The sequence below is a fragment of the Buteo buteo genome, chromosome 1 (assembly GCF_964188355.1).
Source record: "Buteo buteo chromosome 1, bButBut1.hap1.1, whole genome shotgun sequence".
Lineage (NCBI taxonomy): Eukaryota > Metazoa > Chordata > Aves > Accipitriformes > Accipitridae > Buteo > Buteo buteo.
Genome location: NC_134171.1, coordinates 83326753 through 83344989, shown reverse-complemented (window position 1 = coordinate 83344989; position 18237 = coordinate 83326753). Strand labels below are relative to the sequence as shown.

Here is an 18237-nt window from a genome sequence, read left to right as displayed (position 1 = left end):
CTCTTCCATGTTTTATTTAAAACAAAGATTCCTGGAATGAAACAATAAACTTAATGAAAATCTGTTTATAATTTAATGAAATCCTTAGGACAAAACAAAGGCTAATATGTTATTTTCAAAGGCATCTGGAGACTTCATATTAGATAAAATGGAACTAATTGAGGTACAGTCAAATATAAATTGAGCAGAATTTGTCACAGAATTTAACTTTGCATTATCTTGGCAAATAAAGTGAAATCTCTTTATGTGCTTATTATAGACAAAGCTTGGTAACAGACCAGAGAAAAACTAAGATGCGGGGCAAGAGAGACTTAAATAGTCCATAATGTGCTCCCTCTGCCCATGAGCACTTTGAATGTGTGTTCAGCGCGTGTGACTCGTCTGTCGTCACAAATGGACTATGTTTGCATTAGGGAAACTCGGTGCTGTCAGACTGATTTAGTGAGGAATCTTACATTACAGACTTTCTTTTGAGAATGTAAACATTATCAGGAACATCTTGGCTTTTCTGCTAGAAATTAAAGGGAAAGCACCGAAAGGAATAGTAAGGCATTGTGCTGAAAGCACGGTTAAATCATGCTGTAGCACAAGGAGCTGTGTTTTGCCTTGACAACTTTTTAAATGGGAAGGCAACCCCACTTCCTGTAAGAGGGAAAATGCAAGTGCAGTAAGCTGGAGAGCTGCAGACCTTTGTCTCTTCTATGTTTATACCAGGTTTCATCAACAGCATGTTCCATGCTTGAAAGTCATGTCCTGGCACAGGTCTGTACCTTTCCTGGTTTAAGCAGACTGCTATCATCGTAGTCCTGTTCGTATTGGGCAAGCTGAAGGTAACGCTGTGGTATGTAACATAATGTGGAGTTTTTCTGTCAAGATCCTATGTTCGTAGCCATACATGAACGTGGCTGTAAGTCCTGTTGTCTAACAGTAGTACATGTGGCAACTGCAGAAGTCTGGGCATGACTGCAGTGCAGAAAAATGGTGTACACCTGCTTTGTAAAATGCTGTAATTTTAGTTCCTATGAGGTTTTTGGCTGCTCGAGTGTAACTCAGTGGGTGATCCTATGTATGTGATGTGTGACTGACAAGGTAAAATGAGGGCATATCTGTGATGACACAGGATAGCTGAGACCCACTGACGTGGTAAAAAGTAGAACTGAGTTTACCTCTGTAATGTTGGGGTTTTTTTTTTCTGTCTGGTCCATTAATACTTTGATTCTTCCATGCAGGCTTAATTAAGACAACCCTGATCCTACTGTTTCTTTTGGAAGATGATACGGCTTAAAAACCCTGGGTCTGTCCTGCTTTGGTATTGTGCAACGTAGAGTTTCTCTTAGTCATTTTAGCAACAGCCTGGCCCCGTAAGGTCATGGGATCCTTTCCGGTGAGTTTCAGAAGGATTTGCTGGCTGTAGAAGAGTGGTGAGACCTTTGGATCTCCTCACGCTTTGGAGAGGAGTGTGCTGGAGTTACTACAGATACTTCCATCTCCTCTGACCAGCCCTTACTGCAATGCATAAATATCTTTTTGTGGGGGAAGATCTAAGCTCACAAGATATAAGAGTGTCAGTTCTCATTCTTGCTTCAGGCAGAGAAATGTCTGTGAGATCAGAGGCAAGCCTCTTGAAATCCCTAGGAAGAGGCGTCATCCATGGTATTTTGCATCCAGGAGCAGGCTGTGCAGTTAAACTGCTTTTCCTGCTATGATTAGCATCCTATGTGTTGTCCAGTTATCTACTTGGCATGACATTTCTGTCTAGTAATAGTTGGATGTGGGTACCTGGTGTGTAATGCTGTATGTACCTGTCCAGGCTGTCAGAAGCATTGATTTGTAATATGAAGCCCTCTCATCGGCATTTTTTTATTGTTACTGTGATGTTGATTTCCCTGATAAAAATAGGATGTATTAGTATCAAAAATAAATTGGGAGCAATGCTTTCTAAGCAGAATATTTTTGCTGGGCTTCCACTGCTTATCAGCTAGGTATCAGCAAGCAGTGCTTGGTGCTTTTGAGCGCGTGGCTTTATTAAAAATATGCAAGACTCAGGCAGCTCTGATTTAGAAAGTGGACTCGGCCTGTTAGGCTTGTTTCAATCTAGAAGCTTAACAATTCTTTGAAACACGAAGTGTGGTTTAATAGACCCTTCTCTAATATTCAAGTCTAGCACAGTGGACCACGGCAGTTTGTTCATATATGATCATTTCCATCCTTTTGGTTTTGCATGTGAATATGTATTTTGTTTTGCAAGTACCATCAAGGGGGCTGATCTGATCTTCAAGGTCGTATCTTTACTCAGCATCCTGTTTACACAGATGCCTTCTTTAGCCTCTACAAATAACTGATAAATCCACATGTTCAGACTGAGAAGATGATAATTTCTCATATGGCAGCTTCAATAAGTAACGTCCTTGTAAAAATCAGCAGTAGTGCCATCTATGTAAAAGCTGCAATGAGGTCTCTCTACTTAATATTTTCAGTGCATTCTGTATGATGCCAGCATGTTTTTAACCTTACTGAAGTCATTTCATGCCTCTGTAATTCATTGGCTTTTTAGTGTATTTATAGAAGCTATTTTTTCAAGCACTGCAGTAGAAATGATGAGAGCATCTGGTTAAATCCATCACATCTTGTAGAACAACCTCTTAACGGTTATTCTCAGTTAGATGAAATAGGAAAAAATAACCTTGGTAATTGAGCCTTTCCCCCTTCAGATGGTTATACCAATATTTTAAAGGCTTTAGATATTTAATATAATTAGAGTGCCATAAGTGTCACCGCTGTGCTTTTCTGCAATGGAAACCGCATAAGTTAGCCACAAGAGCTGCAAAAACAGAGACACGTTTCAGCTTACACTTAGTCCGAGGGAGCTCTGCTTATAACCTCTTGCTTTACTGTAACATAATAAAGAATGCATCTGGGAACTTTAATTTTTCTAAAGAAAATTTTCTTTCTGTTCTGGAGTTGTCTAGTTTCTGTGGCGTTCCAAACCAGTCTGTGCAAGCAAATCCACAAGTGGACTGAATTCAGCGACTCAGTCCAAACGTGTGACAGGATTATAGGAAAGGATACCAGGTTTGTATAGGAAGACAGGCACTTAGGTGGGTTTAGGTTAAAGTCATCTAAGGGCCCTGTACTAAGCTGAGAGTTGGGTAGGGATTTCCTTCCCTCCTGGCTACGTTATGTCCCCTCCCTCTCCTGCTGCAGCTGAGAACGGGTTGATGCAGATGCTGGCTTCACGTTGCAGAACTTGCTTCCTCCCAGGGAAATCCCCAAGTTAAGTGGTGGCTGGTTCATCAGGAATGTGGCCTTTCCCGTTATCCCTGATCAGGAATTCCGAAGTACTCATGTTGTAGGTCAGCTGTTTTTTATGGCCGTTGGAGTGACCGATGCTGGGACTGCATCACGGACCGGAGACAGGAGGACATCAGAGGGAGAACAGTCCTTTCCTAATGTTGCTACACCTGCATCAAGAAGCCTATGGTGAGTAATGCTACCTTGTAAGGGTGTAATTTGTGTAATCCCTGTAAGGATGTAACTCACCTGGTGCAGGTTTGTGTGCCAAACAACTTTGTAGTGTTGAGTACAGGGGATGCTTTCTGGTATTCACTCTCCCAGCCATATGGAAGTGGACTATTTTTGTTACAGGCTTGCCCTGACCCTTGACTGCAAGATGATGTGGAAACGAGAAAGCTATGATTTGTTGACATTTGTATTTGGAAACCACCCTGAGACAGTGTTGACAGTGGCATCTGTCTGGAGTGACAGAGCGGGGTTGTGTGAGGACTGTTGAGGAGGTCAGAAAAACGACAAATACCCGCCCTGTGCTGGCATGGAGAGTTGATCTGTTTCTTAATCTTTCAGTCTCTGTAAAGTGATGCCGGAGTGATCTAGATGGTGATTGTAGACTTGCCAGTTTGCAGTGTTACAGAGAAACTGTAGGTGAGGCCAGAATCCCTTATGGAAATGTGATCAGCATATTTCTATTTGGGGAGCCCACATTCCCCTACTCTTCAGCTTTAGAGGGCTGGGTCCTCAGCTACTGTAAATGGCTTTAGCTGCTTTGATGTCAGTGGAGCTGGGCATTTTACCAGCTGAGCATTTGACCCTGACACTGGCAGTCAGCCTTCAAGTCACTGAGCTTATTTAATACATGAAGCAAGGCTGCAAAATGGCAACTGGTTTACCAGTTGCTGTTTTCCAAAGAGACCATGGGTTTACCTTTTAACTTTACTTGCAAGAGATTTACAGTAAGCCCAACCGCTACTCTGTCTTTTGTTCTTACCTCATCTTGGCCCTACACGTGAAGTTTAGGGTCCTTTGAGTCAAACTCACACGTACACATATGAAGAAATGATTTAGCATTGGATATGAGTACATGGTTGTAGAGGAAGCTGGCTTTGGGGAATGTGTTAAAGCAGATGTGCTGATGGTGGAATTGAGATATCCTTCATTAGTCCATCTTCAGACACCCTAACCCTCTGCTACCCCTGCTGGGAATGGCAGTTCCCTGTGTTACTCTCGTGCTTATTAACCATTTTTGTGGGCCAGTTTGAAGTGAGGGATGGTGATAATTGTTTAGGATACTTGGGGTTTTTGTATGGGGTTTTTCCCCAAATCAATTACAAGTATGCTTGCAAGGATAAAATCTTACCTGAAGGCTACCAGACTGACCAGTCCAGAGATCTGCCCCAGTGTGTAGCTGGTGGGAGGGATGAGAGAAGTTAGTTATTCATTAATTTGTCCCTTCTCTCTCTGTGCTGTTTGCTGTCCCTGTGCATATGAAGGTACCAGCTCTAAAGCTTGACTGGTAGGTTTGGACCAACTTGTTGTTTTCTTAAACCAGTCAGTGCTGTGTTTCTTCTGTGTGTCATGAAGAAGTCCTGTTGGGGTAATGTTTCGTTGTGCCAGCTTCCAAATACAAAACGATTGTTATGTGGGTTTTAATAGACTAATAAGCAAAGCATAAAGCTCACATCCTCTGGGCTTTTGTAGGCATTGCGCAGTATTCAGGGTGTCTGAAAGCTTGAGGTTAAGCCAGATGCAGCAACATCAATACTTGTGTTAGATTATGGGTGTTGGGGATAGCGTGTAGATGGAGAGTTGTGGGCTGGACTCCCTCGAGAGATGCTTTTGGTGTTACCCCTCTGCTTTTTTTAGTATCATCTGTGAGCTGCTGGTGCGTGTTGAGATCTGAGTTACTCCAGATTCTGCATTAACGCTGGAGCTGATGGTGTGTGCTGGGCAGCGTGCTCTGGCATCCAGAGGCTGTAGTCCAGGCTGGAGTAGGGGAGCCCTTGAAGCAAAGGTGTTGGGTGGTTTGATAGGCCCCCCCCTTCACCCACTCTGGTGTCCTCAGCATAGGTACAGTCTGTGTCCTGCTGGAGTTCTTATGACTGTCTGAATTTGACAGAATGGGCTGTATTTTATGCTCTGCACATGTTTCTGCAGTAGTTTCAGTGAGTTATCCTTACTCTAATCAAACATGATTATCCTTGCCTTCCCAGGCACTTCGAGTGTTGGAAATCCATCCGTGCTTTGCCTCTGGATTCACTGGGAACAGCTCCTGGCTCTGCTTTGTGTTCGTGTCTCTGTTTCCTGGCAAGGCAGTTGCTGGGACTGCTGGCAAGTCAATGAGGTCTTCTACTGTGATTTATTTTTTTCTTGGCACAGCCAGTTTGGTCACTAGGAAGGTGATGATCCCCGTGTGTCTGAAGGAATTGGAAGACAGTGTTTCCGGAATCCAAAGAAAACTGCATTTCTGTCTCCCCTCTCCTTCATTTCCCCTTTCTCTTAATCATCATTTTATATAGACTTCCAGAGGATTTTCGGATGGGCTTTTGGCCTCCTTGTGTTCCAATTGCTACGGTGTCCATACGGTGACCTTAAAATGAAAGCGGTGCAGTGTAACTGGTGTACTGGAGTCTTTTGCTATTGTTAACACAGAAGAGAAAGTAAAAATTTATCAGTGACAAGGTTTTTTTTATGGGGAAGTTCCTGGGGTCTTTCCCCTTTCCCATTCTCTTTCTCCTAGTGTTTTCCCTGGCATTTTAATATGAGCATGTATATGAATAAATAAAAGTTCCTGCAGGCATCATACTTCTTTTGCACAGTACTTTTCAAGAGCTACACTTATGGGAGCCTGTTTGCAATTTTATCAGGTTTTGTTATAGACTTAGGGAAGCAAAGAGCCTCTCCACTGTTACCTGTGGACTCTACATGCTCAGTGGAGTCCAGAGTTTCTCCTATAGAAGGGCATTGTAGTAGTACTTGTTCTGAATTCCTCTAAGAAGGGTACCTGTATTAGGATGAGTTCATTTGCAGAGTCACAGGTATTTTCTGTGCATTGATGCTGCAACGCCAGCTCAGTGAGCTGATTTGCAGTTGTCTTTCAAACATCCATTACATGATTGAAAAAACCACCATTAAGCTGAATTGCCCGCCAACCAAAACTGTGCAATGTGGTTGTCGGAAGGTGCTAGCGCACCTACGAATTCAAAAGCACCAAAGCTGATTTTTATTCCCAGAGCCCTTCGTTGGAGTGCAGAATTAATTCTGAGATAAGCCCTGTCAGAGGGAAGGAGACACGATACTCCCCTTCAGGTAAGCTTTTTGACAGGATGTCTTTGCAAAAACTACTGCCGTGTCCAGAATCCATCAAACAGTTAGCAGGGAACCCCGCACATCCTGAAGACCAAATGTGTAGGTGCTGTATCTAAGCCAGCTTTTATTTGGTGGTCCTGGGGAGTATTTTGACTGCATAAAGCTGTGCTGCAGCACCTCATTGATGAAATTGTCCTCTGTGCAGAAGGTGAACCTGAGGCCTGTGTGTCACTTAGGTCTTGAACCCTATTCTGCAGATGTGAAGGGGACTGAAAGGTTTCTCATCCTCCAGGTTCCCGGTGTGGCTCCCAACTGGGTGGGTCTGCTGTGAGCAAAAGCCAGGGCTCAGGGAAATCCACAATAGCTGACTTGCATAGGAGTAAGCACATACCCTGAACCTTTGGAGAGTTAAAAGCAGGTATGTGGATCACATGCCAGGTTTTTGAGAAAGGTGCGTCTACCCTTTAAAAAAACAACTTGGAAGCTGATGAAAAAGGTGGTTGATTATATTTTTGTGCCCTTAGGTTTACTGGAGATTTGTTTTCTGCCAGATGTTTTGCTGAGCTTATTTTGTGTGCACAAAATCTCAAATGGGATTGTTGGTAAACACCGTATTTTGGGTAGTTCCTGGGAATAACATTAAAAAAACCCCAAAGCAAACCCTACAGAATTTATCAGTCCAAATAAAAGAGGTTGTGCATAGAGGTTTTTGTTTTGTTTTCAAAATATTTTTTATTTGAAAGCTTTTGGTTCAGTATTTAGACCAGCTCTGGTAAACGTCACCTTTGCTGGGGCTGTAGATGAAGGTACTCCAGAGAGAAGCAAGCACTTCTGCAGCCGCCTTGGCTCTGTCACTGACCGGCCCCCCTGCCAGTAGTTGAGCAAAGTCCCTGCTCCTCTCCCAGCTGAACTGGCCTTCTTCTCTGAGCTTTAGGTTATCTCTGTGGCGATCACGTGAACTGGCACTTGCCATTTGTGCAGAGCACTTAGGTTGAGGGGACCCTGAGCCTGTTTGGGTCTCCCAAACTCTGTAACACACATAAGAGTTACTAGAAAAAGTTGCTGAGGGCATTGTTGTGAGCAGATATACTTAATTTTGTTATTCTCCCTTTGAAAGTTTTATCAGAGCTGAGGTCTTCTCGCACATTTCTTTTTACCTCTGTCTTAGTTTCTTTAGACTGGAAAACATGTTTTTTTTCCCCCTTTCAGTCTTTTTTTTGCTCCTGTCCCTCTGTGACAGGAAAGACCAAGGTACTGATCTGGCAAAGCCCCTTACTCAGACGTTTGTCAGTGTTTCAGCATCTTGCAGTGGTTTCAGAGTGCAGTAATTGTCCCTTTCAAAGGGGTGTAGAGGGAGGCCTGCTCCTCTGTTTAGAAATGACTGTGTAAATGAAAGCAGCTTGTCTCAGCCTTCACGTGTCATTCGCATTAAGCATTTATCCAGCGTGGGATCATTTGCCAGCCCCAAGGAGAGGAAATCTAATTTGTTCAAGCGAACAAACTATGGAGAGGTTCAAAAGCTTAGGGGTTGCTCCTCATTGTTTGTCTCAACCAAATTTGTGAACTAGAAATGCAAAGCTGGATTTGCTTTGGAAAGCAGTGATTTATTGTGTGGAGTCAATAAACACGTTTGCACATGACTCCTTTGGGCATGCATAATAGTTTATCTTGGGAACCTACCACAAAAGCATTCATTTCTTCTTATCTTGCACCAGAGGCCAGGGCCAGTTGCACATTTTTGTTTCTGTTGCCAAAGAACTGGCTGCAGGCAGAGCTGAATTAGAAGAGAGATGTTCAGGGTCTTCAGGCATTCAGCATTTGACTTGTTTCCTACCTGGTCACGCTTCCCTTCTCTCAAAGAACAAACCCCTCCAGCTTTTTTTCTTTATTTGTTCCCCAGTGAAAGAAGGTACCACACTTCAGGGACACTTTCATTTTCATTTCTTCTGTTGTTTAAGGAGTTCAAGTGTGCTGCTAAAGAAAAGTGTCTATGAACATGGCCTTGATAAATTTGGCTGTAAGATATAGGAGAGGGCAGATTTGAGAAATCCAGTTTTTTTGTGCTTTCTTGTTTAAGGTGTCTTTGGATGACCTGTTTAAGAAACCAGGCTGACATAAAATTAGCATGGTGTCTGATGGATGGATTAAAATCTTGTGCGGTGGTCTAAAAGAACTGTTCCCTTGACTGAAGCATTCAGTTCATCTGCCTAGCAAGCCCCACAGAACTTAGTGGTTTAACTCGTGAGCTTCGAACACTTTGTTGGTAACTTGGAAGAGGCCAGCCTGATAGGTATTTTAGGAGGCACAGCAGGATGGCTACACTTGGGTGGAAAGGTGCGCTTTCAGCATGGCCGCAGACAAGGTAATGGATTTGGGAACAGCCAGCGGGGACCCTGCTGATGCCTCTGAAAAACGTTCAAGCGCTCCTGATGCATTAACACCAGAGTGGTAAGGGGTGATATAATTCCTCTGTGAATATTAGGGGCTTACAGTTCAGGAGGAATGGTGTTATATTAAGAGGGTATTTGGCATTGCTGTGCCAGCTGTAGGAATACTAGTCTGATTTTTCACTGTTTGATGACACTGGGTTGAGGGTGGGGGGTGGGAATGCACAAGGATGGAGGGGATCCGGAGGAGAGGCATGATTCCTCATAACAAAAGGCTTGAGCTCAGTCTGAATCATTTCTCAAAGGGCAGGTTGAGGGGTAATTTGTAGAAGGCTACAGAGGGAACAGAAATTCTTGTAAATAAAACTCCTCTGCCCGTAAGAAAATGGAGTAGCCAGAAAATGAAAGCTAGATAAATTCAGCTTAGGAATTAGGTGGGGTTTTACTGTGAAGATAGGGAATCATTGAAACAGTTTCCTGAGGTGTCCTATGAATTACTCTGTATCACTAGAATTCTTTAAATCATGGTTGGCTTTTTTCCCTTAAAGTTATGCTATGCTTAAATTGCAGCTTTTGGACCAGAATCAGGAGTTAATTTATTCAACTAGCACAGACCTCCTTGCATTAAAAAACAGGCAAGGTCCATTTTGGTATGAAATCTGTGAAAGTACAGTAGCACACAGACAGTGTCATGAAGGTGTAGTATTCATCTCACCTCCTCTTTAATGTCACACTGAAGGGGAGGCTGAAGTGCCATAGTTTTGTCTGTTCACTAATACTCCTGTGCGTAAGTTAGTAGAAGGTAAAAACCACACCTGTTCCAGCATTAACGGCTGTGTCTTAATTGCACATAACTCTTGCTGAAGAAGCTGTGTGCAAAATACACAGAAATGGTCTGCAAACACGGATGGTCATTTGTGTGCTGCTTTATTTTTTGCTCTGGGGAAAGGAAAAGAAAAAGGAAAGGAAAGAGGGAAAAGGACTCCTTCCCGCCTGCCGTTACTGATAACATCCAGCTCGTTTACAACCTTCTCCTGTGGGTCATGTTCTCCACTGGCTGGTGTGACTGGCCAAATGAATGCAGAGAAATTATGATGGCATAAAACTGATGCAAGATCAGAATTATGGAGGTTATAAGCTTCTACCACATTAGAAACACAGCTTGCAGTAACAAGCTGTGCAGCATTCTAGCTCCTGGGAGGATTAATTACAGATGGTAGCTGTGACAGTTAAATCAAGTACCTATAATGTTATGTAAACTTCATTAAACCAACTCAGTAGCAGTGCTGTAATCTATGAGAAATGGGGTAGGATGACGAGAGTAGAAAAGGAAAATACTCTGTAGGAAGTTTAAAAAAATCTTCAGTGTCTAAATCCGCAGAAGCAATTTCTTCTACCTCTTGTGCTTTAACGGTAGAATTTTAAACCACAAGCTTTTAAACTTCTTATCTGGTAAAGCCTTGGTAGCCTGAATTAATAACAACTTTCTGTTAATGTCTGCTGAGTTCCTCTTAGTCAGCAAGTCCTGTTTTATCTGATATGCTAAATCTGTCCTGATATTCTGCAACCACATGTGTTTGATCAATTCTTTCTTGCTTGGGGAAATGTGAGAGGAAGAAGCACAGAAGACCAACTTCATTGTTGCTGCTATGGTTGATTATGGTACAGGGTTGATAGGAGGCTTTGATTCTAACTTTGGCTGCAAGTTCATGTTTTAATCTAAAATTTAAGCATTTCTGTATATTGATATCATAAGCGATATTTTCTAATTTAAAGAAAAGTCCAACAAATGCAAGTTCGCCACGTGCCTGCTGTCACCGGTGGTGTGAGGGTGCCATTTAATATTGCACTGAATCATACGTAACCGTGTGCTCCTGCAGAAAGGGGTGGTCACATTTTTCCCTGCCTCCCTCAGAGGCAGAAGCTCGAATCAGGGAAAAGTAAGTAAATCTCTGCTGATTTAGCAAGTTGAATCTGCTCAGTGGAGGGTTCCATGAATGGCAGCGCTGGTGCTGGGAAGCAGGGCACGAAGGACGGGTCAGGGGAGAGAGTTCACGATAGAGGCCACAGTGGGATTAGTTCATCTGTAACTCGTAATTTCACCCTTAGCAACTCAGTTATTGCAGTAGTGACGAACTGAAAGGCCAATTAAATTAACTGAGCTTTTACTTACCAGACAGAAGTAACCGAGGAGGAAAAGCCAAGCTTCTACACTGAAGCATATCTGCTTTTAATATGCCATGTCTTGGTGTCCAGTGCAAAAAGACTGTGTGCTTGTTTAATTCAGTTGTTTGTTTGGAATTGAAAAGTTGACATTGTATTAGACATTTCTGACTATATACACTCACAGCTGTGTCACTTTGCCTGGTTGAAGAATAAAGCGGATACTAGCTTGTCCTTAAAGAAACTATAGTATCTCTAATACCCAAGGGAGTATTTTATTTTCCCTCAAAATAACCCTACCGTCTCTCCATCCTCTCCCAAATCCTTGTCTATGGACAGTTGCTTTAATGGTGACTTGTGTAGCTCTTTCAAGATCAGGAGGCTAAAGCTAGGCTCAGGATTTAAGGATTCCGACCGTGTTTTCTTTTCTCTGATATTTTAGCTGTATGGTGGCTCCCCTTGACTTGTGAAGGGTCAGCTGAATACAGTATTTTTTGAGAATAACACTGAACATCTTGATGTATAAATTTTGGCTTGGGAGCTCGACTTTACTCACTTGTTTTGGAAAATGTTGACTTTTAAAAATGTAATCTTTCTCTTGTAATTTGGGAGGGCTTGAAAGAGAAACCAGTCTTGCCTAGTGCTTCTTTTTGATGTAGGAAGCAAGTAAAAAAGTTGTACCATTTAAATAAAGGGAAATTTTGGGCAACAGAATTATTTCAGCTTTCATATTGGCATTAAGTCAGTTTTTTCTTTTTAAATGCATTTTTGTCTTTAAAGTCCTCTTTAAAGAGCCCAGGACTAGAAGGCTGACCCTGCACTAGCCTGTAGGTAAGTGCTTGTAGGAATTGCTTCTGGTTCCCCATGGTTGAGATGCAGCTGAAGCAATATTTTGGCCTTTGGGCCTCATTAGATAACATGACACAGTCGCTGTGTTTGGAGGGTCAAACACATGTTTTTAGGGGTAGTGTTGGAATTTTTATATTTTGTCATAAAACGCTGCAAAATTCCTTCTTTTCCTCTCAAAGCTATTGCACTAAAGGGGATCCTCAATCTTGCTCTAAAAATGCTTTGTAGCTGGTTATGCTTGCTTCTTTCAGTAGGAAATACAACACAAGAACCAAACACTGCCTGTCCCTTCCCTCCCTTGCTCTCTTCTCCTTGGGTACTGCCCAGGAAGTCCGTGTGTGTTTTGTGCCCTGTGTGTATGATTAAACTTGAGTAGTTTTACAAAGCTGATGAGTGAAGTATCAATGGGATCTCTGTTAGCTCGTTTTTCAGCAGGGAGGGACATGGCTTTCCTAAGACCATGAGTTAGGCAAGCAGCCAATCAACTCGAGTACCAAAAATAATAAAATTATGCAATCCCAAACCCAGCCAAATTGCAAACTACTTTGAATAGTCCTGAGATTTAGTCAAAGTGAAGATGGATTTTTTAATTTTTTTTTTTCAGGTTTTTATCACTTTTTTCCCTATAGCCTGCTGTTGTGACACATATTATTGTATGCAGGCCCTGTTTTGAGACAGGTTTTGTGTATTCAAACTTTACAGGAAGAATTTTCTGTCGAATTAGACAGGCAGACATGTAATGCATTTTTGCAGATTGGAAGGTAGTGCACGTTTGTCCTACCTATAAAATCCCGTACCCCTGTGGTCTGTATTCGGTTTGCCATCATGGTAGAAAGGTGGCATTCACCCCGTTTTACAGATGATGTGCTGAGATGCTAAACCATTTGCCCAAAGCCAGTCTGCAGTCTGTGACGGAGCTGAAAACCTGTCTCTTCTAAGTGCTGGTCTGTTCTGCAGCCTTCACGCCTGTTTCCTTGAACTTTTCCACTCGGACTTTTTATGGCTGTGTCAGTTCTGTGCATGCGTGCATGAAATGATAACCTGTTTTGTGGTTCTTTTCCCAAAGACATGGGGGATTTTACCTTTCTCCTGGGTCTCTTGCCATTTCGTAGGTTTACAAAGCCTTCTATTTGTTTTTATAGAGCATGGCACTGTGGTGTTCTGCAGTATTAGCATGTGCTCTCTAGGTGCAACTGTAGGACAGATTGCTCTTAAACAAGGCTCTTGGGTGATGGAGATTGTCCCTTCATAATCATTACTTCTTCTAAAGCTGACATCAAATGATACATTTCTGAGGTTAACAAACAATAAAATCCTTGTTTGCAATTGCAGGAGATAATAATGGTTTGAACTATTGTCTCTTCCCTATAACCACTAGCTAGTACTTGACTTCAATAAGCATCAAGGGCAGATGCTGTTTTATGTGAGAAAATTAATTTCAAATGGTCCTAAAGTCACAAATTACAGGAGACTGCAAGTTTTCAGAGCAAGACTCCTGCTGCAGTAAATACTTTTTAAACCGTGGCTATCGTTTCTGCATGGTCTGAGTGTTGGGTGGTTTAACCAACAGCAGTGCTTTCAAATTCTAAGCTGTTTCTGCAGAGGCTATAATGATAGAAAGGTCCTTATTCCATCTCTTTTTTAAAGAAATACGGCTTTCTGTTCACTACAGGGACGGTATACTGTTTGATGAAGTTCCAGCAAAGAAATCACCCTTTGTATTGGAGTAGCATGAAACATGATTGCCCAAGAAAGATGGGTCCCTAAGCAGGGCTCTGTTAGCACAGGGGATGTTAAAAATGGCTTTGCTAATTCTTTTCTGTTACAGTCTGCAGTTCACGTTGCATGTTGTTGCTGCTGCCTTCTGCTCTGGGTCCAACGTGTAGCTAAACTGTTGGAGTGAGGTCTGCATTGACCTGAAGTGTGCAAGGGGATGGACAAGTGCTACGTGGGCGCTCTCTGTAGGTCTGTAAAACTCAGAATGGTTCTTAAACAGGGAGAATTACTTGTACAAACTATGGACGTGAATCAATAGGAAAAAGACAAGAAATCTGACTTTCCACATGTTATTTACAAATTTGGGGATTATAAAATGCCCCTGTTCTTGGCTGCTTTTTCCTTGAGCATACTGGCAGATACCAGAGATGTAATTGCAAAGCTGAAGTCTATTAAAACGTATTTAAGGCCATTGTGAGGAGAAACTATAGCATTTTAATGTATGCAGGCAACGGAATTGCTGTCCAGACTTGATGGAATTATGTGTAGCTTTAAGTTTTGTTTTAGGAGTTTTAGGAAATGGAGATGTAAAAAACTGAGCTGATGAAAGGTGGAGGGATAAAACAACAGCAAGGAAGGATCCAGTTCTGACAGTTCAGAAGTCCACAAGGACAGAGACGGAAGACTGATAGATCAGTATGTACAAATATTTAGTCTCCTGCATTTCATTTTTGTGTGCTTTGTACCTAAAGTAAGAAAAAGACTGTAAGTATTAGGGGGAAATAGGAATTAAAAGCTACTTTAGACACTGGTAGGAAGTCTGGTGGGAGTGGATGGCGAATACCAGAATGTTTTTGGCAAATGTTAGTGACCAGGCCACAGGGGACCTGGACTGAAAACCTGCTTCTTACTCGGTCTGTTGCATGGCTGGATAACCCTAGGTGGATGAAGTTGTTTGATTGCAGGAAGTGTTGATGCATGGTTCGTGAGGCTTTGTGACTGACGTGCTTGCTAAACGCCATCACTAAAAGTACTAGCCCTATTCATAATTGTTGTATAGCTGATAAATGATGTTCAGCAAGCCTGGAAATGTTCAGTTTGCCTCCCGTCTGGTGTCAGCTCAGTGAATTTTGCATCCCGCATGCATTTTCTGAAACCGTGCTTGCATCTCAGCCCTGTTACATAATTTATTTTGTGACTTGGCGATATTTCTCTCTCTATCTGTGGCTGCTGGAGAAAAAGACCGTTCACCTTGGTGGCTGAAAGCATTTGAGCATTTAGTAGCTGTAACAATTGGCAAAAGAAAGTACAGTGTTTCACATCTGTCAAACTGAAATCAAAAGGCATGAACTGGAACAGGCTTATTTGGTATTCTGGACTTCATAGCACCTTGTCTCCTACCTGATCCAGCAACTAGCTGTGCATTTGGCCTTTTTTTCTGTCTGTAGACTTCCCGTTGTTAGGAATTGTGAACATAGGCCAAGAGGAGATTTTTACAGTAACTATACTTGCATAAATGGGCATAGTGCAGACTTTTTAATGATATCCAAAGGTATAATTGTACCTACAGCATTATTGTGTAGAATTACATTAGCTTGTGCTAAATGCTGCAAAGATCTAACTTCTATCATTATTCCTATTCATCTTATGTCACTTCATTCATTAAGGTAAGGAAAGTGTAAGTCTGTGACATCAAGGACTTGTTCTGAGCAGAGCTGATCTTGCTTAGGGCCAGCCATCTCGGACTAAGTGCATCATGTCATAACACTGGTGCATTCCCACTTGCCAAAGTATTTATTTTGCGTGTAAGGTCTGTGTCAAGCCCAGTAAATGCTTTTCTGCAGATGCCCTGGAAAGGAACAATCCTTGAGAAATCTTAGGTTTATGATCATCTCTTTGACACTTTTTCCTTCCTCTTACTTGGAGTTATCTGTATCATAGTGAATTGTTCTTGCTTAGGAAAGGTGTTTTCCAAGAAGAGCATTTTCTTGTACCAAAGTTAATTATTCACAAGAATTGCAGAGCTTATTCTGTCTTTTTGTTCTCATATCAACTGTCTCGTCTCAGGGGTATTCATGGTAATAGAAAACCTCACTTAGTTTTTTGCCAGTTGCTAAATATGGTCTTTTTCCTTGAAGTGGGAAATAGCTGTGTCTTGTGAAAGACAAGCGGACCATTTGTTGTATGTTGACAACTGATTCTCCGAGTGGGAAACAGGTACAGCACTAAGTTATTTTTGGAGACTCCTCTTTGTGCAGAGCCATCATGTCTAATAAATTCTGCTTGTTGCTTGCGCTTTGTGAAGGTACTTTGTGCGTAAAATGTCTAGCGCAATTAACAGATGACAGAATAAAATGAAGGGTGTAGGGTCAGCTTACAAATATTGGCATCTCTTCAGTGGAAAGCTGAGACATAAATCACCACCTGGGTCGGACTGCAGCCTGCTCTTATTAAGAGCCATGAATGGGAATGAGGTAAAGCTCTCCCATCCAGGCAAATGTACCAAAAAGGGCAGTCTGCCATGCATAGCTGATTTCAGTGAGGCATCTAAGGATAGCTTGCCTTATGTTTTTCAATCGTGACTTAGCGCATTTCCCTGTAAAAGATAACCCTGTTAGCATTAAAAGAAAACCTAGCTAAAAGCATGGATTTTCCTGATTGTGAAGTGCAAAATCTAATGTTGTTCTTTTTTGTCATAAAGGAAACATTTATTTTAGGTGACTGAAGAATAGGTCAGACTTACTGAGATTGGGATAATCCTTTTGCATTGAGTCAAATTGTGCTGCCTTGCATTTTGAGACTACTCCTGGGTGTGGGTAAGATTCAGGAACCTTTGCCTCCTTTGTAGCTATTACTGAGCATAAAGCAAGAAAGCATCTGAGAGAGCTGCTGTATTTCACAACAGACTAATCTAGGGATAAGCTGCGTGAACTCTAGGAGACACCGATTCATTCTGCCCATTGGACATCCTTTTTGTTTATTTGGGTCCTGCTGTAGACCTTTTTCTTTGGCAAAGCTCTCGCTGAAAGATTATCTAGGCATTAGCAGCTGGTAATAATAAACTCTACCTTTGTTGTCATTCATCTTTGTTTCCCAGCTTGTTGTTTTGTTAGCAGACCCTACATGTGCTTCTTGTGAGGTTTTACATTGGAATTTTAAAATATATTTTACATTTGTTTCTTTTTGAGGTGTCTGTTAAATGTCTTATTCGGTTTATTTATTTATTTATTTTCCAAGCCTTTTTAGAGCAGACGGTCCTGTTGTGGTGCACTGCTGGGAACTGTATTTCTCCCCGGAGTCCCTTTGGATTCTCAGTGGAGAAGTGAGACTCTGTGCGCATGCAGGCTCTGAACCCAAACGTCCAATTCAGCTTCCATTTTAGAAGCCGTGCTGCTGAAGTGGCAGTACAAGATGAGAATAGGCTGTTAGGAGTGGGACGGGAGCTGATGGAGGCTGGAATGTGCAGGGTTAGATTTCAACAGGAGAAGAGCTTCCCCCCCTTTCTTATTTTTGGCTCCGCTTTGTCTGGAAAAGGAATTTGTGTGAGAGGAGAGGGTTCTGTAGCAAGAGATAGGTGTTAGCAGAGGTTATGCTTGACAACCAGCTCTGATGTGGATGTCTCTGCATCTATGTCTGGTGTTTCCACCTCATATTTTCCTGCAGATACTCTTCTTTTGGGACAGTTTCTTCCACAGAATAGCTGTTGGTACCATGCGCAGGCAGATACTGCATAGTACGGAAATCTCCCAGATGTAAAAGCGTCATATTCTTGCATGATGCTTTTCAAATGGACGAGTGCCAATGAACCTTCAAATCTATAATCCTACCAGAAACGCGTCTGTAAAGAACATACCTCTGACTTCAGCAATGTTCAGTGGTTCTGTCTGTTAAAAACATCCTGTGAGTCCTTGCCAGAGGAAAGCCTGCTGTCCGACTTAAGGTCTTGCCTCATATTTTGATCACAGAGAATACACATGGAATGCAACATGGTGTTGCATGTGTTACTTGTGAGCACCAGTCTTTGTTTTCCTGTCTAAAAAATTCTGCTGAAGTTTGAAAGGTGAGAGGACGGCTGTGTATGTAGATCATCGCTTCATAGACACAGAGAAGGGTAGAGTGCAACCGGTCAGATTTTTATATATTGGTAGGGAGGCAGGTGCTGGGAAAACTCCCACCTGAAATTGAGATCCCAGCCAGGACAAAATGCTCCCCACCTCACTGCCCCTGGAAAAGTGTAAAACGTGGATTCTTTGGGAGGGTTTCCAAAAAGCCTCTTGTCAGGTTGGTACTTTGGAGTCAGTTCTTTTTTTCTTGGTTTAAGAAGACTAAACTAGGTTTTCTGGCCTTCTGGGCAAACTTTGCCTTAATTTGCATCCCACTTACCTGCCTTTGACTATGGGAAGCTTCAAAATGTCTCTGATTAGGGGAAACACTTAAACGAGAAGCAATTATAAAAAAGGGTTGTGTCTGATGAGGTTTTGACAGTAGTACATGTGCTGGGAGCGCAAACATGAAGGAGGAG

The 18237-nt window shown here is 42.2% G+C and overlaps 1 protein-coding gene across 1 annotated transcript in view; it reads left to right on the top strand.

Annotated features, from left to right (window-relative positions):
• Window positions 1-3024: 3024 nt before the first annotated feature.
• Window positions 3025-18237, top strand: part of FRAS1 (Fraser extracellular matrix complex subunit 1) — a 151997-nt gene continuing 136784 nt past the window's right edge. The window contains exons 1-2 of the mRNA XM_075038663.1: window positions 3025-3072; window positions 3354-3480. Coding sequence (XP_074894764.1) covers window positions 3478-3480 — 3 coding nt within the window. The 5' untranslated portion in view covers window positions 3025-3072; window positions 3354-3477. The remainder of the gene's footprint in view (window positions 3073-3353; window positions 3481-18237) is intronic.